Source organism: Motacilla alba, chromosome Z (assembly GCF_015832195.1).
Source record: "Motacilla alba alba isolate MOTALB_02 chromosome Z, Motacilla_alba_V1.0_pri, whole genome shotgun sequence".
Classification (NCBI taxonomy): Eukaryota; Metazoa; Chordata; class Aves; order Passeriformes; family Motacillidae; genus Motacilla; species Motacilla alba.
This window is the reverse complement of record NC_052046.1, coordinates 61,812,629-61,838,800: the sequence shown is the minus strand read 5'-3', so window position 1 is coordinate 61,838,800 and position 26,172 is coordinate 61,812,629. Positions and strand designations below refer to the sequence as shown.

The window sequence follows — 26,172 nt, the reverse complement described above, 5'->3', positions numbered from 1 at the left end:
AATGGGTCTTGGAGGTCTTTTCCAGCCTTAGTGATTCTACGATCAGCATTACTCTATAGTACGAATAGTGAAAAACCAGCTTTGAATCTGAGTAGTTCATTGCTGCCAGTATAAATTGTGCTCCAAATCACAGAGCATACCCTTTGTCTTATCTTTCGTTCCTAGGTTGCCCTAAGAAGACAGCAAGCTCAGGAAGAGGAACTGGGAATCAGCCACCCAGTGCCCCTGCCCAGCGTCCCTGAGACGTTTGTTAAGAAGAACAGCGGTGGCAACTCTTGCCTCTCACTGGAAAGCAGCAGCCCAATGCACTCCACAAGTACAGCCATGACAGCAGCTGGTACACCACCAGGTAAAGTGCTGGGGGAGCAGTGCTCAAGGCTGAGGGCCATGGCCAAGACTGCTGACTCCCGCTGTTGACACATCTTCCCTCTTTGCAGTGACAGGGTTATGGAGAGTCCTCTCCCCAACAACATTGTACTTTTGGTACAGTTAGCAGAAGGGAAGGATCCAGTACCAGTCTTCAGTATTTTATTTTATTATTTTTACTTGAAAATCAAAATTTCTTTTACACAGACTGGTGCTGTAATAACATTCAATAGGGTGTGTGATTTCAAGTAGAGAATTATCAGAAGCTTTTGTCCTTTTCCCCAAAACATATGCTCCTGCTGCAGTCATAGTAAGTGGGTTTTGGCTGCCTGTGTAGCTTCTTCAAAATTCAAGAGTTTCCAGAACTGTAGAGAAGCCAGTATTGACTCCAGCAGCAAAGATCTGCCCGCCTTAGAAAACTCAGTGTGGTGGCACATTGGTTCTGTGTGGCATGGTGTGATGAACTATGAAAGAGCGATGTAGTCCTTCTCTTTTACTACAATTACTGTATTGCATTTGACACTTGTGAAACAACCCCAAAAAAAAACCAACAAGAAACAGTCTTTGTCTGTATATTCAGTGATTCAGTGAAAGCATGGCTAGGCAAAGATGGGATCTGAATATGCTAAGCAAGTGAAGACTCTAGGCAAAATTTTTTTTTCATATGCAAATTGCTTTTTCCATTTTCTAACTATGTCTGACAGATACAGTGATTGAACATATAGAAGAAAGAAGAAAGGAGCTGGTATAATTGATTTCTTGTGTATAGACAGAAAAAAAGCAAACAAATACAGATAAAAGGAAATTGAAGTTTCATTCATTTTTAATAATCTATGCACATGCCAGTAATACAGGTGGATATACTTGCCAAATAGAAAGGTGATTCTAAAGTGGGCAATGCCTTGCATTAATTAATAAAAGGACAATGCATGCGTGTGTCTGTCAAGTGACGCTATTCTGTTTTGCAGGCCATTAAAAGTATGTCAGATGGATTTGTTGGATCTAGTGCAGACAGGCAGTTTCAGACCATTGTAGAGGAATTTTGTTGGGAAGCTTTTAAAAGAACTGCTTAATAAAACAATAAATAGCTTTTTATTAGCTTTTTTGTTTTCATTATGTTAGTGTCACCTTTGAATTGATGCAGTTACTCCTTTCATATTTGCATTACTGCACTCTTTGTCTATAGACATGGAAAAAGCTGGCTAAAGATTAAAGTAGTATATTCAGTAATATATAGAGATTGTGTGTAACTCAGGAGATCAAGAAGATCCTTGCTTGTACAGAAAAGCCAGTGAATGAAAGCATTTTACTGTTGGCAAAACTGGCATAAGCTTTGATCTTAATGTTTTAAAAATTACAGTATTTCGTTTATTAATCCCATTTTAGTAATTACTAGTTAATTCAATTAAATTATGGTCTTTTAATGTAAAGCATTGACCAAACAGGCTTAAGGCAATTCACATGCTTGAAAAAGTACTTGAAAACATAAAAATGCCTAATTATAGAGTATTTTGAATTGTTTGACTGTTTTTGGTCTGAGCAGTCATCTTTCTTACAGCAGAATTTGAGCAATATACATTGTTTCTCAAGCATTTTACTAAATAACTAACTGTTATTATTTGTGTCCAAATAAATAACTGTTTGTGAGTGACAACATTTGAAATACGCGGCTTCATCTCCAGAAAGATGTGATCCAAGAATCAAGAATGCATCAGCCTTGTTCACCAGAAGTGAAATCATCTGCGAATGAATAGGAAATCAGGTCCATAGTTTTGCTTTTGGTCACCTAAGTAGCAACAGACATTGTGCTTAGCTCAGAGGTGACTACACTGTATAAATGAAGTTGCGTCCCTAATAGTTTTGGTAGGTTCATCTGCTGAAAGCAGTGTAAGTACTCATGGATTTGACTTTATACCAGTGACTGTGTGCTTGCTCTGAAGGTGGAGAAGGTGCTGTGCATTTATCCAGATCTATAGAGTAGCTTTGTCAGGTGTCTGAGTGCTTTGGTGAGGAACATAGCCTAAACATCCCCATGCTTTTCTTTTTAGCATATAATGATCTATTTTTCAGATGAAAAATTGCCATGTGGCGTAAGTTCTGGCTTTAGATGTTGGTTTGTTTCAGGACCAGGTACTTGATGGATTCTTGTATTGCTGTTTTATGATTTTTATTACTACCCTAAATGGCAAGCAAAATGAGAGACCCCATGGGAACAAGTGTCATTGTCTCAGGTTGGTAGGCTGAGGTGCTGATTTTTCAAGAACTTACAGTAATTTTTAAAGGAAGCAGGGGAAGTGAAACCCTTCATGCCAAGGGGAGTCAGCAGCTCCTTGCAAGCCCCAGGGGAAGCAGTGGCTTCTGGGAATACAGTGTGTCCTGTATGATTCACATTACATTGGGCAAGAGGTGATTTTGACAGCAGTAATTCTATTCCTCCTCTAAGGTTTTTGGCTCATGAGGGCAGTTCTTCTTTCGGACTCCCATCACATGGAGCATTGTTTTCCAGCAGAGGAGTGATGTGATGTGTGAAGGAGTCACACAAATCAGACATAGTGCCAGAGAGAGAGTCATTGCTTGCTGTATCCATTTTATTAGCAGATCAGAAATAGTATGACACCTGGATACCAGAGGCAGTTTTTCAGATCCCATTGTGACACACTGTTTTTGAAAAGGGAAAAAATGAATTGTCATGGTCATAGCATAGGTGTTTGAACATTAACCATGTCAGGCATGTTTACTTTGGATGAAGTGTATGTTCCCACTCAAAAGCAAACTGGGAATTTGCGAGGTAGTTGGAAGGGAACAGACCATGGTCTCAGGACATTAGTAGAGTGACTTACAGACTGACTTTGTCATTCCTGTGCATTTCCCCTTAAAAAGTTGTAGATTGCTGAAAGAAAAGGCCATTTAATTGTACAGAGCAGCAAAAGTTGTTATTCCAGGGCATTTGATGTAATTATCCTCCCTTCTGTAGGATAGGTATATCTTGTTACATTAACAGATATGCAAAATATAGGAAAGATTATGGTGAAGCATGTAGAATGTGCTTTTCAAACATTCTCATTTTTATAATATCTGTGTTCTTCACTGGTTGGTGTCAATTTAGAGCCTCTGCCATTTTGATATTTAGCAGTCATGGGGTCAGAGAGGAGAGGCAGATGAGGTCACTAAACTTATAATTTACTGAAAAAAAGAAAGCTGCTCATACTGAATGAAGGAGAATGCATTTCACCTTTGCTTCATTATATTTGATCCTTGTCACAGACTAAGGGTCATGTTTGGCATTCGGCCAGTGGAGTGGCTGCAGGACACATCACCAGATGACTGGAAGGTGCTGGAAAGCACCCCTTCTTTCTGCTGCTCTGCACTCTTGTTGGCCCAGTTTAGAAGCATCCAGTATAGATGGGGCTACTGTGTGATGCAAAATGCCAGCTCCTGGTCCTGTGCTCTGTTGTGGTTGTTTCCCTGTTGTATTTGCGATGACAGCAGTGTTCAGGTGCCTTCCTGGTATCACTGGTTGACAAACATCATTTTCAACAATTGTGAATAGTAAGCTTGTATTTGTTATTTCCCTTTGTTACATTTATTATGTTTGACAGAAACAAAATAGTATTCTTTTTTTCTCTAAGTAGCTGCTGTCTTCACTTTGAAACTCTTTGACAAATAGAAGGGGTTTTATCTACTCATAAATACAGACCATAGTGGGGTCAGCAGTAATAGAATGCCTAATGTGTGATGGCAGTGAGATCCCTTTGAACTTGCAGTGCCCTAGCTGTCTGCAAAAACCCTACCATGCCTCTTCCTTTACTTTCTTGATCACTGTATTGTGATTTCAAAAATTGATGCCAGATCTTGCAGCTGTTGTGCTGCATAGGTGATGATTTTTTAAAAAAACCTAGTTGTTACAATGGAAAAATATCATAGCCTCGTTAAAAAAAAAGTGAGAAATTTTCTCTTTGAAAGAAAGCTCTTTAACTGTATTTATAGTATAGTGTCATGTGCCGTCAAAGTTTCAGTTTCATCAAAGAAGCCTCATTTTAGTCAACTGATCATGTGGAAGCTGCTGTGGCCAATTACACTGTGAGAGTGCTTGGGGGTTAAAACAGGTTATCCAGAGAGCTTCTGAGTCTCCTTTGGAGATGCTCAGAACTTGGCTGGATGGTGTGCAAGCAACATCATCCAGCTGGAAAGCTGGCTCTCTATTGAGTAAAGTTTGAGCCAGCTGGTCTCCAAAGAGCCTTTCCAAACTAGACTGTTCTGTGAATCTCTGAAATTTTTACTTGCTTGCATTGACATTAAGTCAACATACTTAAATTTGAAGTTCAGTCAGCCTCAATACTGATAAGTATTTGCAAGCCTGTGAAAGAAATCTCAACTCTTTTGACCTAGTAATACTTGATGGTAGATATTTTTTTTAAACAAAGAGTTAGCATTGTGGGGATTGACAGGTAGTGGAGGGGATTGATAGTTCAGGTGCCAGCAGCCTCAACAAGGCTAGCAGTAAGAAGGCAGCATTAGCTGCTTTGCCTGCCTGTGCCAGGACTGACATAAAGGCTGTATGCCCTCAGAGATCTTGGTGGGTCTGCAGTGGTTATCAGTCCATCCTCCTGCTCTTCACTTTTCTCTTGGTCTCCTCACTACTTTCTAAGGATGATTTTCTCCTGCTGCACCCATGGCTGCTTCTTTACCAGTTTTAGTAGCTGGCTGCCTCCTGGTTCTGCCAACCCCCTTCCATTGCTTCCTGGTGCTTTCCCCTGGCTTCTCCCCGAGTCAAAAAATCTGTCTTAAAAAGTGAGGAGTACAGTTAAACATGACTTGTCTTTACTGGATTGTCACAGCAAGCAAAGAGAGAAATTTTTGTGTCCTTCACCTGTGAATAACTAATCCATCATCATCATCATCTGGTTTTCTCCAGTTCATTGGAGTTAAGATGAGAGAAAAAGAATTACATTTGCATGTGTCTCTTGTAAGAGTTTGTGAACTTCTTACCCCTCTTGGATTGACATGATTTCTACAGCACAAGTTAGATATTGTCTTGGGAAGTAGTTGCTGGAAGTGGTCTGCATGTATAGTAGTTTTCTTAGTTACTAAATCTTTTTCAAGCTGGACTAAGTAAATATTACAGGAGCTTTGAACCATCTTCTCTTGATTTAGGATAAAATTTATCCTGAATAGGGTTTTTTAATCCTGGACTTATAAAAGTATGCAGTTAACAAGGCACTCCACAGTGTGGTGGCCATAGCTTTGTAATTTTCAATTCCTATCAAAATAACGTGTTTCGCTCAGAGTTATGTAAGAAGGAGTTGGTTGTGAAACAAGAAGGGGTGGGCATTTCAGCTTCTCTGCTGCTTTGTGTTCACTGTACTTGGGGAAAATGGTAGAGGAGTTCTGAGCATCTCATTATAAAAGGACATAGATAAATCTGAAAGGATAGAGGGAAGGGTGACAAAAATGATGTATTGCTTGTAGAAAAGGAGACTAAGGGTGGATATAAACAGTCTATAAATATTTGAGAGGTAATAATATGGAGGAGGGGGAGGGATTATTTACAGTGCTTGAGACAGCATAACAAGGAGCAACGGCTTGAAACTAAAAAAGGCAAAATTAAATTAGACACTAGACACTTTTTTTCCTAACGAGTAGTGCAATTAGCAATGGAGTGACCTGCATAAGGACAAGGGGGTAAGTGAAGCGTAATCAGGAGAGGTGTTTAAGAGTGTGTTAGATTACAATCTCTAGTGATTCATATGGGGGTAAACTCTGATCAATGTGCAGGTTAAAGCAGATGACGGAAATCTCCTACAGCTTTGTCATCTCTTATATGATTCATTGCCTCTAGCCATTCCTTGACTCCGTTAAATAAATCATAATGTTACAGGGTTCTGCATCCCTGATTAGATGTTTCCAGTCAATTCTCCAGTTCTCCTGCAAAGCTTGCTCCTCTTTCTCCTGTTCCTCTTTTCAAGCAGTATTCGTTACTGCAGCTTTGCATGTGCGCATGTGTGTAGGTGCCTCTGTTTTAACTGAGCTAATGTTTGAAGTGCTGTACATATCCATTCAGTGAGGCACTGACTCTTGTCAAAAGCCTGGTATTTCGGTTGTATTGGTGAAACAAGGAAGAACTAACAGCAGTTCTCAAAGTGTCTGAATTAAGAAGTTTTTATTTTTCCTGTCATGCTTTCATTTCTGTGTGATGCTTCACTGGAAGTGTAAAAACAAATAGAATTATAAACATATTTGGAAAATCCTCAGAGAAGATTGCTTTTCTTTTTCTGTGCAAGTGGTATTCTAAACGTTGTCTAGGGCTGTGTTCACCAGAGGCGGGGGCTGGGGAGAGGTTTCTTCAGCGTGCCAGGGAAGCTAGGGTGCCAGAGACCAGTCATGACCTACCCCTGCTCCCTTACTTTGAGAGAGAAAGGCTGCTCAGCTCTGAGATGGAGGCAAAGCACAGGAGGCTCAGCAGTTACTTCTATCCTTCTTTCACATTTCGGAAGAGATTTTTTCCCCCAAAAGGATATTCAGTAGAACTTTTTTTTTTTAGAGGTTTTTTTCCATTTTAAAAAATACTTCACCGTAGGGCTTTCTGTGTTTTCAGCATCTTGCTGCCCCAAGTTTTTTCGCACCACGTGAGGTTTCCAGATAGATATCTATGGTTAGAGCAAGATAGCTGCTGAGTGGTGTTTGCTGTGTGCTGGACAGACTTTGCCGTGTATAGTGTCCTAGCACCAGATTTTCTTCCCACCTAAGATACCAGGGCTGGTCAGCACATCCGATTGTTCTTTTTGCCTTGGAAACTCTTCCTCTGTAACACTGGCATTTGCATATGTGCATTCAGATTTAGAGAGTTATCTGTGCCAGATTGTGCTTTCCATTTGTTACTATGAACACTGAGATAACAAATGGAGCAGAAGCAGAAAATGTACCAGGAATTTCTAAGAATTTACTATCCATGGGCACATTATTCACTATCTGCAGCTAACCTCTTGTTCCTTTCTGTGTCCTTGAAACAGTTATTATAACTTATCCGAATGTGTGGGGCTCTTTGTTTTAAAGAAAAGATATAAGTGAGGAGTGAAGGAGTATTGCACGCTTCCCTAACTGAGCATTGATGTGATTTCTTGCTTCTTCTTTTGTTTCATATGCTTTCTTGTACCTTGAAGACTGCTTTCATTTGCTTAATTTATCAAATAACTTCCTATTTCAGCCAGTTCAACCATTTTCCATTTACAGTAGATTTGTCACTTAATTACATGAGAACTAAAATGCAGTTTTGAAGGCTTCTTTTGTAGGAATGCCTTTTCATATGCTTCTTCTCATTCCTCAAGTTTCATTGAACTTTACTAAACTTTCTTGTGAGTTTGAGTACCTGCTAGTCTTAATCAGGATTGTAAACAGCTCCTTTACTTAAATAACACTGTTCATGCACATCTGTCCTGTGTTTTCTTGAAGACCTTGCAGAGAGTTTGTTAAATACTGAGTTTGACTTCCTTTGCAGTGTGATTGGATGTCTGATTTTTTGTTTTTTATTTCCTGTCTCCAGTCTTTATTCATACTGTTTTACTGCGTACGGGGTAAGCCACAATTTGGTTATTTGGATGTCTATAGTAATGGATACAACTGAACCTCAGCAGATGCTAAGCCGCTGTAGTTCCAGTCACTGTGCATTTCTGTCAGTCATGCACCACTCATTAGGGGTCAGTTTGCGTTTGCATTGAAGTCAGTTTTATGAGTGCAAATGTTGTTGCACCCATGCAACACTGGCAATCATGCACAAAAGTTACGCAAATCTGTGTGATTCTTGTTCTCTCGGTCAGGTCTGCTGGATGTCTGCAGTGTTTTTTCACTACTCCTGCTTTTAGTTTTTGCATCACATATTAGGTAGAGTTAAAAAGCCCTCCTGTTATTTCCAGTTGGTCTGTTGTAGAAACTTTGGGGTTTCTGTCATGATAATAGCTTATAACCAAGCATGGGCTTCAACTAATTCCAACCATCATCCTACTCCCTTTATTATTTTTAGTGTGAGGCATAGTGATTTTAACCTAATCATATTTCCTCCAAGGTCTCCTATCTCAGACACTTGTGAAGCTTTCCCTCCCTTCTAATGTTTTCTTTGATCTCTCATTAATGACTTAAATCCCTTTAGATTTAATCCACACCAAGTTTCTTTCTCCTCCTCTGAATTTGCTTCTTTGCCCCTGCAGGTGTCTGGGCTGTTTTCCATCATTGTCCCGAAATCTGTTTTTCTTTCCTAATTTCCTACAATTTTTTTATTTCTTTCTCTGCTTTCTAAAAATTGTGTTTTTACTTTTGTCTCCATTACTCACTTTAGTAGCATGTTGGACTTGGTGGCATGAACACAAAGAGTTAACTATTTGTAAATTTCTTTCTCAAATCGGATATCTCAAGGTGAATTATAACATGTATACCTAGATATGCACACACAGTAGTCATACTCCCAGCTTTTATACTGAGGATTGAAAGGGATTCTTGTTTCTCATGCTCTTAATTTTCTGAAGCACTGATTTTATTGGTCCTGATCCTGTTAGCTGTCACACATGCTAACAACTCCAGATATAATAATGCTGTAAATAATGCTGTTGTTTCAGTTCAGTATGGACAAACATATGCTGGAGCATTAAAATAGTGCCTTCCACCTTCACGTAGTCGAAGCCATATTCAAAGATTTTGAATGTATTTTCTTTACCAAAGCCAATTCATATATTTTTACACTTAAGATTTGAATATGGTCACTGTAGCTGTGTTATAATGACCAAAAGTGCAAGAAAAGAAGGAACAAGCATTACCCCCCAGCTCACGTGAAAAGATCAACTACTCCGCTATAGTCAGTGACAGAGACATTGAAAGTTGAATTTGCTGCCATAGATATCTTATTGAAGGCCTGGAGCTTAAATAAATTGTGGAAATAAAATATTATTTTCTGTAGGTTTTATTTCTACTGCTGTATTAGGAGGATTGTTAAGTTGCATGCTAAATGTTTGCAGCAGATCATTTTTATTAAGTGTACACTAAATGTGAACAAAATGTTCTTTCTCCAGTTCCACTGAAATCAGGCATATTTCAGCTTCTGTTAGCTGGATCTGGACTGGGGCTCTGTGTGGGACTGAGAAATTTACTATGCCAGGCTGCAGTCTTTTGGATGAAATTGCTCTCTCCTTGTTGGTTTTTTTTTCCTTTACACAAATCCCATTTTCTTTTAAAAATACAGATTCGTGTGAAGATTAAAATTAACCAAGAATCTTGAAATTTAAAGGGTTTTTTAATTGTGTTAGAAACACACATACAGAGGTAGCAGTAATTTCACCCATTATGGAATAATAACTCTACAATGGAAGATGGGAATAAATGCTCAGTAATTTTTTTCTGGTCCTTGCTTTACAAGAAGATATGTAGTATTATAGCTGTATATGGAGATGGTGACATTCCATTCCAACAGGAACTGAAATCAGCAGGACTGAACAACTCATATGCAATATTAGGAAGAAAAAAGAAAAAAAACCAACAACTTGGCTGAGGATATGGGAAGTCTCCCTTCCTAGAAATACTCCAGAGCTGCCTGGACACAGTGCTGTACAATGTCATGTAGGATGACCCTGCTTGAGCAGGGTGGGTGGGCCAGATGTTCCCCTACCATCCCTTTCAACCTGACCCACTCTGTGACTTCCAGTAAGTCTTTTAACACTGAGGAAGTTTCTAAATCTTGAAAGAAAAATGTCATGCCAGTGTTTCAAGAAAAGTGGGTGTGTTAGGGTATGTGGCTGCAAATCCATCAGCCTGACATCACTTCTTTGAAAATAGTGGAACAATCCAGAGCAAAATGAAATATGCAAGAAGGGGAGAAATGCAGCTGTCAAATGATGTTCACAGAGCATGAATTAACAGAAGTTTATGGATAAAAATTCTGTCAAGTTGGTAATCTTACATAGTTACAAAATTGTTTGGTGAAGTGCCATACTGATGCACTCACAAATCCTACAAGGCGTTTGATTTTTGTATCCCCTGGCATCTTGATTAAGAACATGAACTGACAGAAAATTGGTATTGTATGTGTTACTGTATATGGTTTTAAGGAAAATATCCTATTCGTTTGTAGGTCTCAGTGGGGAATTTTAACACAATAGTGTTTCTGGAGGCGTCTCACAGGGACATGCTCTTTGCTGTAATCATCCCATTGGTATCTTGCAAGGAAATCTGGCATCATCACAGGATGTGCTGGTATGTACATGGAAAGGTGCATGTACTGGCAAGCACTGCAGAAGACAAAAGTGCACTGCGGGGAGGCTTGGTGAGATGATGGTCACATGAAAGCAGAAGCTGTTTTAACCCGAACTAGAAGTGAAAAATTAAGTCCATCCCAAAGAAACACTGTTGCTGCACAGCTGGTGATCCTGCAGGATACTGTGCTGAATTTCAGTGGTTCCTGGTGAAAGAAAGAGGATGAACTGGCACAGTCCTTCTAGGCAGGTATGTGGTTGGGGAAGCTGGTTGGGAATTAATGTCATGGAACTAATGGTGGTGGGACTCCTGCCCTGGGAGCATGGTACATACCAGAAAGTGGGCTCAAAATGAATCTCAGAAGGGAGGGTATTACTGAACCAAAACCAGTGTAAGGTTAGGAGAGGGGACAAGGGAAGTAAATCTGTTTCCCCGTTCATACTGTTCCCTGTATTTCTTTTTGTGGCCAATGGTGGGGATGTAGCAATGGTCTAGACCCACACACCTGTACTTTAAGTTGGAAGAGCTCAGGCAGGAGACAAAGAAATTATGCTGGAGTGAAAGTCAGCAGTTTATTTTATACTTTAGTGATCTTCTTAGCTAACCTTTTTTTGATCTCCAGTATGATTGTTCTGATTGCTTATGCCTTTGCCAGACTATGCCAGCTCCAGTTAAAGTTTTCTGTGTTATTTCATGGGGTAAGTTTGGTGTTGTGAACAGCAGCAGCACTGGGGATGCAAAATCCTGTGAATTCACCATGAGGCTCAGGAAAGCCTATAGGAAATAACCTTAGTTCTCAGGTCTCCCAACTTTCCCTGAAATGTTTTGTCCCCTTTGCATAACATTGATCCTAGAGTGTTTCTTTCTGAGAAGTTTTGTTCTTGTTAAAATCTGCTGTCCCACTTATAACTGGTTCAGCCCTTCAGAAGTGGAAACTAGGTAAATGCCATTTTGCTTAAAGACCACTCTGGAGTTATTCCTGAGGGGAGAAAAAAATAATACTGATTCCTTCTAAGTGCAATTGAATTCTTCCAGTCAAGTAGCCCTTGAGAAGCATGCCCTGTACCCATAGACATTGCTGCCATTATGCCAGCTCCTCACTGATAATGCTGGCTGAACTCAACAGTCCAGCAGCTGCATATAGCAAGGAATTTTTCATGATGTCCATACAGCCCTAGTTTTCAGACCCACTGCAGGAAAGCTGCAATGACTGGTTGTTTTGTCTTGCTGTGGTGGGAGGAGGTGAAAAGCAAATGGTAGGAGTTGGCAGGTGATAAGGCATAGCTGTGATAAAGAGGTGGAATAGATTGGTCGTTGTACACTTCAGTTTCAGGGAAGAGGCCAGAGGCATACAAGAGGCTCAGAATTGTTACACCACACACTTTGGGGTTTGTTTTAAGTGTGTATTCCTGCTTTGAGAAGAATTATGTATATTTCTGGTTTGGGTAGGAGAGGTACTGTGGTGTCAGTAAGGTGTTTTGGCTATTCCTAACCTGGAGACATAGCTGCTGTTAGCCCTCATGTCTGACATGGCTGCTCCTTGATATTTTTCTGTCTCTAACAGGTGTTGGAGCACAGCTCCCTACTCAGGGCTGTCTGGGAAGGTAGTCTGAACAGAAAGGAAAAAGAACCACCAGATTTCATGTTTGAGCTCAACATAGCTGTAACAATTGCCATAACATTGGCAATTGATGGAGGGAGGAAGAGACACAGTTTTCTGAAAAACTTTCTGGACAAAACAATTGGGAGTGCTGCAGATCTGACTTTCAATAGGAGAATGAGAGTAAAAGAGCCCTTACATCTCAGAAATCAGGTTCCAGGACAGGGGTACAAGCATGATCTCCCCTTCTGCTCTGTGGACCCTACTTGTTGCTTGTGTTTGCTGGCTCATCTTGGTTGCAGAGTGGTCTCCACCTCCCCACTGCCTGAGAGGCAGCACAGAGTGAAGGGCCAGAGATTTGCAAACTTTAGAAAAACACAGAGAAGCGTTTTGTCTTCACAGCAGTGCCTTGAGTAGCTACCTCTTAGCCTTTGAATTCAGGGTTACTTTTAGGAATCCAGGGTCTCCTGGTTCAGTCTGCTTTTAAAGGGAGAAGGCTTTCACTGACAGATTTGAAAGGCATGATTCTGCTTACCTTGTGCTACAGCAGTTCGTACTGTTCACTTTTAGTCCAAAGTAAATACCTGATCCTCAATGTTTCCTTCTATTTGTCATGATAGAAAAGTGTTTCAGATTTCCTGATTACTGGGAAGTTTGTTTATTTAACGACGCAGTTCAAAAGCATCAAAACCTCTTTTTTGTACTACCGTTTCCTAAGTCATAATTTCATCAATATGTCTTTGCAGATAGGGATGTGAGTTGAGAGTTTTATACATACAGACACCTAAACGAGAGGTTTTAAGATAAAGCACTCTCTGGAGTATATTGATAAATAGGAAACTAAGGGGAATGTAAAAGTCAGGATAACAGGGCGTTATCTCTCCTGTTTTCTTGAGTGCCCTGCTTCTCTGTCACCTCCAGTTCTAGTGCCCTTAGGAAGAAGAGGGGCGTGGTAAATGGACTTACACTGCAGTGAAGCTCTTAGCCAAAAGAGGTAGTGCTGGGATGCTGATCACTGCCTGGTCCTTTTCTGGGAGCTTTGAGAGTAATGAAGACAAAATCCTGGTTCTTTGCACGTTCACATCAGTATACATAAAGGATAATCCCTGTGAATGTCATACTGGACCAAATTTGACTGTCAGGAATCTATAATGCATTAACCAAAGCTGTGAATGTGGGATTAGGTGGTTTGTATTCTGCAAAGTAAAGGAGCAGTAAATGGACTTCATGTGAAAGAGCAGGGATCAGCAGGTTACAAAGCTGTGAAAACAAGATGAAATAGACTCTGTGGAGAAAGAGGAGAAAGAGAAAAGGTAGCTCTGGAGAAGAGGGTGGCTGGGGTTGTCTTCAGAGCTTGATGTTCCGGTTTAGCTGCTTGTTGCTGTCATGCTTCTTAAATTCCCACTGAGAGACTCCAGCCTTTTCCCGTTCCCTTCCTTCTGTTACTGGAGGGGTTTCCTTTCCTTTTCTTAGTTGATCTAAAGCAGGGAGTGGGAATAAGGAAGGTGGTCATGTGTAATATTATGTACGGTATCACTATGCAAGGTACAAATAATAAATCGCATGGTACATGCTTAGACAATTTACTGCCGGCTTTTGTATATGCTGTGACAAGTGCTCAAAAGGTCAAAAAAGCTTCCTTAACAAATTTGATAAGATAATGCAGTGAGCTGTAACATCATGAAGTCCTGGGGGCCATAGACCAGAATAGAAGAAATAATTATGCATGGTAATGGGTAATTACAGATAATGGCCTTTTTTGGGGGTGGCAGAAAATTACACAACCCCACAGCCTTGCCTGAAATGAACATTGTCTAGCACATTAACTTTATATCAAGTTAAAAGTTCAATGCTGAAACCAAAGATAATCCACAACTTCTAATGGGAAGAGAATAGAAATACTCCTCTCAAAGATGGAGCATGCGTGTGGGTTTTGTTTCTTCGGAGGCAATGTTTCTCAGCAGAAAGTAATAGTGCCAGCTTTCTTTGACATCTGAAATAGCTCTGTCATGATTGTCTGGTGGGAGAAACACATTGTACCAGAGTTTCTGATTATCATGTTAGGGAGTGATTTCACACTGGCCTTGTTCAAGGCTACTGTCCAGCCTCAAAGCCAGATACAAATTGAACTAAACTAATGCATTGCAAGACTTAATATTGCTAAACCGGCTAATAGGAGTGTGTCAATGTTTTATGTACTGAGCAAGGAGAAATTGTCAGATACAAGATTCTTTTGAGGTATGAAGGCAGGTGTTTCCTGACTGAACAATTTTTTTGGTGTGTTTTAATGGTGTAGCTGTCCCTAGGCAGAAGTTGGGTTGCAGGAAGTATCAAAACTGGTGAAAGCAGTCGCTCCAAATTGAAAACTGCAGGGAGTGTAAACTTACCAGTAGCTTGCACTTGCTTGGGCAGTGCTTACCTGCTTGTTGAGTCACTGTGTTACTTGAGTAGTCACAGTTCTGTATTTTCAGCAGCAGAACTGTGTATTTGCAGAGTCTCTGTAGGCATAAAAAAATAAAAACTGTGAACCATTGGTTTATATAAGAATACATGCCAGTAAATGGGGGCAGTGAAGTTCTCGTAATTGCCACAATGCAGATACCAATCCCTTTTCTGAAATGCCCAATCAGATGGAGACTAATCCATTCTAAGGCCACATGACTAAATTGAACCATGCTTCAGCACGCTCCCAGACATGGAAATGTGGCTCTGCTATCCCGATAGATGAAACAGTTACTTACTGGTGCATCTGTAGAAGTAAGATGACTAATAATCCCCCCCCCCCCCCCCCCCCCCCCGATATCTGTGTGGTTCAGTAACCATTCCCAGTAGGCACTTTGGTGCTACCACCCTGTTTTACATGCTAAGATGCTAAGAAAGTTTAATAGTATGGATTCTATGTCATTTGACCCCAAATCAGAGGCTTACCCACACATACTTAAATTACCATTGCCAGCACATAATAAGATGTAAACCTGGTCCCTAACAGTACCAGTAGGAATAGAAAATACTCCATGCTTTTATGCAGCTTTCAGATTTCAGTGTTTTTACTTCTCAGTATATAACCTTAAAAACACATTTGCATCCATGAGGAAGAGATGATGGTGGAGATTCCTGTGAATTACCTGGCCTTTCTCCTTTCTTCTCCCAGATGATCTATATACTGGCCTCTGCGTTGATTTTGCCATGCATATCTGTAATTTGTGTAAATCACCATAGCTTTATTGAAGTAAATGGTCTGAGACTGGTTCACATTACCTAAAGACTGGACCAGTGTTTTTCACTGCACTCTGCTAAGCAAAGGCAGGAGCCCATCATAGGTTACTGAATGTAAAAGACATATATGTGTAACTGACCCCTAGTACTCACCTTCTTTAAAAGAAAATACCAGCCACCCTGAAATGAATTACTGGTTAACTACTATTAATATGCCATAGAGTCGGAGAGTCGTCTACAACACTGAAAGATCAATACCAGTATTTATGGTGCATCATATTGATCTTCTATGAAAGAGTGGGCCATATTTCACACTGTGTACATAGTGCAAAAAAAGTAGCATCGGTTCTCTCTGGGACTTAGTAAAGACATAGAAAGGAACTTAAGAGATCCAAGGGCGCAGCTGCATGAAGAGGTACTGTTTTTCCTGCAAAAGTGTTGCTCATGGATGAAGAGCCTGTAATGGCCCTATGTAGTAGACTTGGTGTTCCAAAATCTGAGTGAGACTTTAAACTGCTTTCTTTTTTTTGTTACTGTTACTCTATTTTCTGTACCTCCTTGTACAGGCTCAGTCCCATTTTTGATTATGTTGTATTTGCAACTTCCAAAATATTAAATTTGTGTGTAATAGCAAGGGAAAGGCCCAGATGCCCTTCCTACTTTTTCCATCTAGAGAGTGACGACAGCCAAGGCATAAGCCCAGCTCCTGCAGCAGATCTCATATTTTTAAGTGCAGGTGGAGGGGCAGAGTGGAAGCTTAACAGTGCAGTAGGGGTTACCTTCTTGAGAGCTTAATTCTTCTCAAAAATTTCACCCTGATGTGCAGGTGTTGTAATGCTGCAAGCTCTAAGGCAGGGGAGGACCTGCTTCTAGCCTGGAGAGCCATTTAGCTGTGTTGAATTTGGAAGAAAGAAAGAAATCAGCTGAAAGCTGCTTCCTTAACCTTGGTGTTCTCTACTTGCCGGCAGAAAGCAGTCACAGTCACAGGTTGACAGCCTCTCTTGAGATGAAAACTTGGTTGAGTGGCTGGAGGCATGGCTGTTCAGCCAGTAGGTAGGAGTCTACCCTTACAGGTATAGGCCAAGCACCAACCCCAGCTAGGAGGAACCCCAGCTAGATAGTTACAGATGTTGGTTCCTACAGATCTATCCTTCCACATTTGGAAGCATGGTGTCTCGTGGGATTTAGGGAAAAATAACTCTTCTGGCTGTATTTCCTGCAGTGTCACAGGAGTCCTAGTTCTTCAAGGAGCTGGATGTGTATTTCCCTTCATTTTACCTTTCCCTTTGCTTGTATTTTTTGTTAATCTGCTGGGGCACATCTCTGTGGTGTGGCCCTGCGGCTCAGAATGGTTGTGTGCTGGAGATGTTACAAGGACCATGGATTTCATAACTCTGGGTTTCTAAGGGAAAAATGCCCCAGGTTGCTGATGCTTGGGCATTTGTGCATATGGGTGCCTGAGTGGCTGAATGAACCAGCTCTGCAGACCAGCTTTGGAGATAGCAGCTGATAGTAGTGTAAAGACTTGGAGCATGGAGCGACAGCCGAAAGGAAGCAGAGAACACCTCTGGTGGGTTTTAACAGCCCTGAACTCTGAACCACTGGTGGGAGTTCTGCAGCTACATAAAAGAAAATGCGGGACAAGTCAAACCTTCTGCACCGCTGGTGCCAAATGATGGTAGCCCAAATCGCATATAGAAGATAGAAAGAGAAAGATCCAAAAGCTTTTTTTTTCCCCGCCTCCTCCTTAATGCAGCAGAATATTGTCGCTGCTGCTCTTAAGGAGGGAGCTGTAGCACCAACAGCTGCTGGAATGTCACGGAAGCATCAGGAATATCAGGAATGGTTGTGTGATTTGGTGGATAGCTATGGGTAGGTTTCTGTTCCAGCCTAGCCCGTCTTGTCCCATGTTAGGAAGTGTAGTGCATAAGACCTTTCCAAAAATTGCCACAAAAGCTGTTACTTTCTCCCCTTCTTCCTTTTAGCTGCTGGCACCCAGGTTGACTGATCTCTCCTGTATATTAGAGAATCAGAATCACAGAATCATTTCAATTGGAAAAGACTTGTCAAAATCGTTGAGTCCAGCCTTTGGCCCATCACCACCTTGTCAACTTGATCATAGCACCTGGTGTCGCATCCAGTCATTCCCTGATATCAACCCTCCAGGATCAACCCTCCAGGAATGGTTGTTCTACCACCTCCCTTGGCAGCCCATTCCAGTGCTTAAAAACCCTTTCCATAAAGTTCTTTCTGATGTCCAGCCTGAACCTTCATTGGCACAGCTTGAGGCTGTCTCCTGTCATTTTGCCACTTTGTACCTGGGAAAAGAGTCCAAACCCCACCTGGCTACAACCTACTTTCAGGCAGTTGTAGAGAGCAATAAGGAAGCCTCCTTTACTCCAGCCTGAACAACCCCAGTCACTCCTCATAGGACAGGTGTTCCAGAACCTTCCCCTGCTCCATTGTCCTTCTCTGGACATGCTCCAGTTCCTCAGTGTCTTGGAGTGAGGGGCCCAGCTGAATACAGTACTCAAAGTGTGGCCTCGCCAGTGCTGAGTACAGAGGGACAATCTCTGCCCTGCTCCTGCTGGCCACACTATTGCTGGCACAGGCCAGGATGCCATTGGCCTTCTTGGCCACCTGGGCACACCCTGGCTCATGTTCAGCTGCTGTCAGCAGCACCCCCACGTCCTTTTCCTGTGGGCAGCTTTGCAGCCACTCTGCCCCAGCCTGTGGCACTGCCTGGGCTTGTTGTGACCCAAGAGCAGGACCCAGCACTGGGCCTTGTTGAACCACTGGCCTCAGCCCATGATCCAGCCTGTCCAGATCCCTCTGCAGAGCCTTCCTGCCCTCCAGCAGATCAGCGCTCCTGCCTGACTTAGTGTTGTCTGTGAACTGACTGAGGATAATATTGATCTCCTCATCCAGATCATGCAGGTGTAAAAAGACCTCATCTTCCTGGTGCTAGTATTTTTAATGGGGAGTAGTAGCCCTTCTAATGATGTGTTGTAAATTGAAAGACACTGCAAAGATTTTAGAAGAAATCATGCATTTGTGCAGCATAATACAGCCTTGTGAGAAGTTCAGCAGGTGACTGCCTTGCGTGTTTCTTGTCATGTGAAATCTGTATCCCAGCAAGGAATGTGTTGGAGGATTTTACTTTTGGCTTCTATTTTGCAACATTTAAAGCAGAGCAATTGGAATGCAGCTTTATTTGGAGGTAAATTTAGGGAGGGGAGTAAAGCTTGTGCTGTGTCTGTGGTCTAAGTTCTGATTTTATCAGATAGAGACAAAAGGATCTAAGGGTCTTGCCTAGAAGCAGAATAATGGCAATTTAAAAAATTATAAAAATGAAAAAGAAACTCTGAAAAGTCTTTGGTGGCATTGCAGGCACTTCTGTTTTATGTGCAAATTTGAGAAATACTCCAGATAAACAAGGCCAGCGCAGAAAAATCAGGTGCATGAAGCATAAAACGATCTTTGCTAATAAATAGTTCATTGATGTCAACAGAATGGCAGCAAGAACTGAATGGGGGCACTGTGTAATTTAGTGACCTGGAAGGAGATGATCCATGATTGCAGAAAGCTTTCATTATAGCTGAAGAAGTGAAACGCAATTGCATTGTAAATAGCAATAATGGGTAAAACTGATGATTTGATCTAATATGCAGCTAATACACAGGACTGTGGATGGCTCTGAGAGGCTGGTATGCCACCATATTCCTTCCACAGGTGAGTAACCAAGATACAGGTACACCAAGAGAAAGATCCAGAACAAACTAGACCTGCCCGAAATGTCTCTTAGGGCCGTTATTTCCTATGTGCCTGTTGCCCATGCTGCTTCATGTCCGTCCTAGTAGCTCTTGGGAGTTCATCCATATGCTTTAAACCATATTGTTTTCTTCTCTACAGAATAGTTGGACAACATCATGGGGAGAAGAGGAGCTCCTTGCAGAGAACTGGTACAAGGCAGGGTCACAGACATGCAAACCAGAGCCAGAGCTACAGATATGGAGGGATCTGGATGTTTGATTTTTTTCTCTTGTAAATGTATATATAAGATTGTGGCAGTTTTTTGTTGTATATGGCTTGGCGTGTAAGTGATGCCATGTATGAGAGAGAGGTTGGGTGTGCAATAGTAGCAACAAGCACCTTCTATTTTTCATGCTTGCAAATATTGCAAGGCCCTGGTTGACAGTGGAGTGCGGAAATCATGGCTTCTCATTGTCTGAGAAGCATCCCCATTTTAGGAAATGACAGGGAGGCAGACCTTGCCTGTGGAGACCGCAGCCAGCTCCCCTGATCTGGAGGCAGTCCAGGGTGGATGCAGCAATTCACAAGGAGTACCTTTCTCCTCCTCCTCTTTTGCTAGTGGTGGGGATCTTGTTCTGCTCTGTGATTTTCTAGGTACAGGAGCTAAATTTGGGTATGAAGGCTTGGCAAGGATTGAGGACTGTACTGCTCACAGGTAGTGTGTGGGTTTCTGGGACACCTTGGTATGTATCCTGTGGTGTTTTGCCCACTGCAGCTTCTCTTGCTTTGTGGTTTTGTGCCCTTCCTAGAGGCATGTTCAGAAGGTGTCCTCTCAGCTTCAGGACACTGGCTGGGAGGAGTCATTCTGTAGCTAGATCCTTCCTGTTTCCAGAGAGTTACAAGAGACTTGGCACACTGTTACAGGTTAAAAAGTAGTAGGGGACTGCAAATTTATGTGTTGTAAATCATTATCCCCATCAATTGATACTGATTGAGGATTCAGAGCATTGTTTTAACCTGCAGTTGGTTTAGTCTGCTGTTTTGCAGTCTGTGGTGTGTGTAGGTGGCAGTCTTGGACTGTGAGTAATTGTTAGTCCACTTGAGTTTCCACCGAACACTCAGCCGTATTTAGCTTTCAGCTCCTACTTCTTCTTATTTACCACTCTCTGTCCAGCCTTTGGGAGGAGTAGTAGCTCATTAGAAGGTGAAAGATAATGGTCTTTTTTTTCTTTTGCAGAGGGACGGATGCTCATTCAGGACATCCCTTCCATCCCCAGCAGAGGGCACTTGGAGAGCACATCTGAGTTGGTCGTGGACTCCGCCTACTACAGCAGTTTTTACCAGCCGTCTCTGTATCCTTGTTATAACAACCTGTACAACTACTCCCAGTACCAGATGGCAGTGGCCAGTGAGCCTTCCTCAAGTGAGACAGGGGGTACAATTGTAGGGTCGGCCATGAAGAACAGCCTTCGAAGTCTCCCAGCGACATACATGCCGAGCCAGTCAGGAAAACAGTGGCAGGTATGATCTTCTCTTTGCTGGTTTTCATGGCAGTGCAAAACCAGAATCATATTCCAGGGTGGCGCTAGGACCCATTTTTAAAAAGTTAAGACAAAATGGGTGGCTGCGGTGCAGCGTAACAAAAGTAATTATGTAGTTGGATAGTGATAATGGTATGGATAAATTGCCACAAGCGCTAGGCACTAACTTGATTTTATCTTCTGTATTATATGACAGTAGATTATGAATTGTTTTCCAGAAAAAAGAGTCCAATTCAACTGCCCAGTATAACATCCTGAGAGCCTAAGGTGTAATTTTTGGGAGGCTTTGCTCTTCAGAAGCATGGGTTTTTTCCATGTTTCACATCCAAGGCGCCAAGGTGACCATGCTGTTGTGCAGCGGTTTAGTTGCAGTCAGTTGAATGTGACGAGGCGTGTTGCTAGTTGTGTGTTCTGGCAATGGCAACTCCAGAGCTCATGATTTTTACTCATGTGTTCAGGTTACAGGCAGTACCTGAGAGGTTCAAACCAGAGCTCTACGTACTTCATTAGGATATAAAGCAAATCAAGCCCTCGCACTGTAGGACTTGATAATTGTAGCCTCCAACTCAGTACTAGCTGGAAAAAGGGAAAATCTGCCAATATGGGGTATTCTTGGCAAAGTGGAAACCTTTCAGTGACTCTGGGACTGTTTGGTTTTGGGCTGCAGAGATGCTTTTCCTGTTTGAGACTGCACTGGTAAAGCTGTACCCTCTGAGTCTGTGTATGCCTGTGTCCCTTGTGTAAGGACAGGAGAGGGCAGACCTCTTCTGCAGAGCATCAAGACAGGGCAGGCTGCTTTTGCAAAGGCTGTGTTGTGAAACCACTCAACAGTGAAATGTCCACCAAAGCCTCCTTGTGTAAGTGAATAGATAGGTCATTCTGTTTGCTGACAGAGAGTTTCTCTAGCCAGCTTTCTCCAGCACAGGGACCAGCTCCGAAAGGGCATTTTAATTTTTGCTACCGAGGAGCTGAAACTAATGCCGGGGTTATCGCAATTACTGTAGCACTTACCATTCCATGTCCCTTTTTCTGCCATGAGTACAGCTGTGTGGGATAAAGAGCTGTCTCTCTTCCTTCTGCGGTACAAGCCCATGCCATGAGAGCTTTCTTCTCTCTGTGTGTTGATACATGAAGCTGCACCTTTCCAGTTGATGGCGTCCTCTCCAGCTGATGAGTTCAATCACCAGGCCAGGGGAAAAATTAGTTAAGGCAAGTTACAGGATTTTGTGCATGGTAATGGGGTGAGGTGCCAAGTGCTTTTTCAACTTTTTAATTTTGGTTGATTGGGTTAGCCTGGTATAGCAGAGTATTTCAGATAGAAGGTTACTTCTCAAGCATCTGCAGCACTTAGTTTGCTGATGCATGGAGACACCATCACAACACAAACGAAGAGTGGCAACATTTGCCTTGAGAAAATGATGTTCTTGCAGGCTGCTAGTCCCACACTTCACCTAGCACACAGTGTTTGATGAAGAGTCACAAGAGTATGTTAAACCTTGGAATGGAGATGCGGTGTCCTCACGGTTCTGTTGTCGTGTACTGTAACATTTCCTGAAAGTCTTGGCTTAGAGAGTCTGTGTCTCACTTGTGAGATCGCCTGTTGCCTGTTGCTGTGGAACCTTTGACACCCCTTAAAGAAATAAAAACAACTGTGTGGTTTTTGTAATTCTTCTCTTCAGACCCTGCAGGAACTAACTTCTGCTTAAGTTGCTTTCAAATTAGTGAGATCTTAAAGGGGTAAGTAAGGAAAAAAACTACATGATTGTTGTCAAAAAGGACAGTTTTCTTTCCCCGAGCAGGCTCAAAGCTTTGGATGTCTCTTGTGGGATATACCACATTATTCCATTCATCTTTATGTGAATTTAATTGTCTACCACATCTAAGATTTTAATTTCTCCAGAGCAGACCTTTTGGGATCCCTCAGTGCTGTTTTGGATGTCCAAGCAGAGAGAATAAAGATGCTGCTTTTTGCCTGCAGAAATGATGTCTCCCCAGCTTCTAAATGTCCTGAAATCAGGATCAACTTCTCTTCTGATGCAGGGCAGGATGTAGTTCAAGGTCAATGTTTTGAACTTACAACCTGTTTCTCAGATTGATCTACAAGTAGGATAATTTTTGCTGGAAGAGTTCTGAATCATAGGGTTTGCATACTCTTACAACAGCATAAGATTTCACAAATAATGATAAAAGGTTTTAGTGAGAGGCTAGGAAACTTTTGATGGCAGTGGGTACAGTGATGCTGAGGTTGTAAAACCCTGTGTGGCACTGAAGATGGTTTATTGTAAGGGGAACAAGGTCTCATTTGTTGCATGTGGTTTTACATCGATTCTGCACACGCATGTTACCAGCAAAGGAAGATCACAGAAATAGCAATAAATGGAGGATGAATAACTAATGAGCTTTTCTGTCAAGCACAGTAAGGAATTAAAGGAGAGTTTCATTCAAAATATGATCCTAAAGAGGAATCAGACCTTGCTTACACTCAGGAGGTTTTGCTGGCAAACCTGTGCATGCTTATCCTCCTCAGAGGAAACACATAGCTGTTACCTACACTGGGACTTCTGCTGGGCTGCTTGTACTGACTGAATTTATTTTTTACATGTACAGGCTTTATTAAATCAGACTCCAATAGAAATGCATTTTCTTTCTAACTTGTATTACTCTTAACTTTTTGATCAAAGTTTTTGATGTTTGTTTCTTTGCCAGAATCATAGCTGGGCAGTGCCGGCTGTAACCAAATTAGGGCAGCTTGCTAAGGTGTGATCTCACAGGAGGGTTTCTTTTATGGTAGAAGTCACCACTGTGCTCACTGGAAGGTATTCTAGTTTAAGCTGGATAGACAAGACACCTGGCTTTTTCAGTCTCACTTGGTTAAGACTCACAGACCCTCACACAGGGGGAATTGCATATTTAGCTTCTGGATGCAGACAAGGCCTTGAGCAGCCCAGCTGTCTGCTGTTTCAGAATTTAGGGAGCAAGAGAGAATAGCCAGGGAGGAAACATGTGAGTGTGTGTGGGATGAGATGAGGAATAATGCATCATTGAGCATTGGCAAATAAACTGAATCACTGAATCTTTAATGTAGATTAATGTCAGATTTCATTAGTCTTTGTTCTTTGCAGAGGCTGGCATGCTCGAGTGGATTCATAAAGGTGCAAATATTTTATGTATTTCTCTGTAGGTTTTCCTCATCTATATACAGTCACACCAGAAGTTGTATCCATCATAATTTGATAAGCATAATGAAGATTATTGTTTTGGTTGAGGCTCCTTTGGTCATTTATATTCTACTGCTCCTTCCAGCTCTAAAGCAGATAATCACATATATCTGGTGTTGCACCGGAGGAAGAGAAGAGCCTAGGTTGGTAGGAAATGTAGCAGATTTGATGGTTACTGTACCTCTCTTTTCCCTCCAGTCCTGTGTGGGCATCTGGAGTCTCCCTTGAAGCTCTTGTAATTGCTCATTATAATGGGAATTTGTGTGCATTCCATCCAATTAACAGTAAAATCAGTTTGCCATCGTAAGTACTGCATGTCATAGTGGGTTGATGTACTTAAAAGTTAGTGCTTCTGAAACTGGCCTCACTGCAGTGGGAGAATATGTGGTGATTGCGGCCTTTTCTATCACAGCAAAAGTAAAGCCTTGTTGGACACGTCTGAATCTAATCAGACTTGATTTTCAAAGCTGACAAACTGCTGGCATGTGATCCACAGCACAAGTCTAATCTGGATTCATTGTGAGTCAGCATCATCCCCCCAAAATGTTAAAATTTCTGGTTCATACAGCTAAACCATTAAAAATTGACAAGATGCAGAATGTGCCCCCATGTCTCGGGACCAGTGGCTGCCTTTTTTTTGTATTCTGGTAACTGCAGGGATCCTGCTCCTGGGAAAGGTTAAGACTGGTGTGGACTTTTTAGACACATTTCAGAACTTAAGCTTTCTTTCCCTTTCCCCTTCCCCGAACTTCCCTTCCCCTTCTCAGAACTTCCCTTCCTATTCTTGGCAAACCAGTGTTCTCACTTTCAGAACCTCCACTTTTTTGTTCTTTCCTTACACCAGTTTAGAGCAAAAATAACTTGTGAGAAAATTTGACTTGCTTTCTAGTGTGGGATTTACATTTACCATCTGTCACATAATGCTGATGTAGGAAACTGCTTTTTAAGGATTTCTTAGAAATACCAAAGATTTCTTAGAAGTACCAAACTTGGAAAAATTCTCTTTTACTAAATCCAGAAGAATGTGGCTGTGACAGGACAGCTAGGAGGTTGAAGAATAGCCACTTGCTAGTGAAAAAAGATGTCTCTTTTCAGCTTCTTCTTCCTGCTTCTGCTTTCTGGCCCAATTTTTCCTCCAAAAAGTCTGTCTCTCTTATAGAAATGCAGTATTACTCTCCAGAAGTCAGTGTAAAATGTGTGCATGTGTGCGTAAATATATACACATTGTGCAAGTCACCCAAGACAGTCCCAATTTTATGTGTAAGCAGTGAATTATATACTGTATTCATAACATACCCTTCACACTACAGATTTATGCTAAAAGTATCCTAATGTTTCTGACAGCTCATGTGTGACATGAATGCAATCCATATTTCTTGGAGGAGCTAATCTAAGTGGTTTATTTTCCAATACTGCTGATAGGGCTATATCTCTAGGTGTCACTGCAGTTGAGATTCTGATGGTAACATATTGTTTATGGGTCACTGCCTTTGTCTAAAAGAATAGGTTGGAACAGAATAGCAAAGGTTAATTAAGTTTGTCTATCAAGGAGGGACAGATATAGATGTGTCTTGTATTTTCTGTGCTAGAATCAAAGTAAGTCAAGGCAGGGTATCATACACTCATTTTTTCTTTTTTCTGTAAAACATGCTTAGCTGGTTTTAGGAATGAAACACCTTGGGCAGTACGAGTGCAACAGTAGTTGTGAATGGTCAGCACATGAGCAGTAACATTGCAAGATGGGAGAATAGCAGCAAACCTGGTTTATAACTGCAGAAACTGAGGCAGGGAAGTGTCAAATAACTTGCCACAGTCACACAGCTAACAGATGACAGAGGGGAGATTACTGATGCCTGAATTTCCATTTCATTGCCCATTGGCTTCTTTCTTGCCCGTGCCAAAAACCAGCCTGTGAATTCTGTTGTTTGCAAGCAATGACGCAAATGCAATTTTATGCCCACTAAAATTAACTTTTAAGATCAAGACAGAAGGAGGAGGCTATGTTAAATTTTCAAGTTTTTCTGGTGTTTCCATAATTACTGAGTTTGGTACATTTGTTGCTGAGTCATGAGTGAAATAAAAGGATAGAAATCCTGGGAAAAGTGATTTGGCCAAGATTGTGTGGCTCACCAGTGGCAGAGCTGAAGGATTGCACTTTGATCTCCTGTGTTGCTTATAAATTTTTGCAGCCCTTGTCACCCAGGAATAGCATCCATGACCTCCTCCTGTTTGTCTTTCTTGGAAA

The 26,172-nt window shown here is 41.6% G+C and overlaps 1 protein-coding gene across 1 annotated transcript in view; it reads left to right on the top strand.

The window, feature by feature from the left end:
* Positions 1-26,172, top strand: part of DMRT1 (doublesex and mab-3 related transcription factor 1) — a 57,944-nt gene that overhangs the window by 3,142 nt on the left and 28,630 nt on the right. The window contains exons 2-3 of the mRNA XM_038124705.1: positions 166-349; positions 20,406-20,689. Coding sequence (XP_037980633.1) covers positions 166-349; positions 20,406-20,689 — 468 coding nt within the window. The remainder of the gene's footprint in view (positions 1-165; positions 350-20,405; positions 20,690-26,172) is intronic.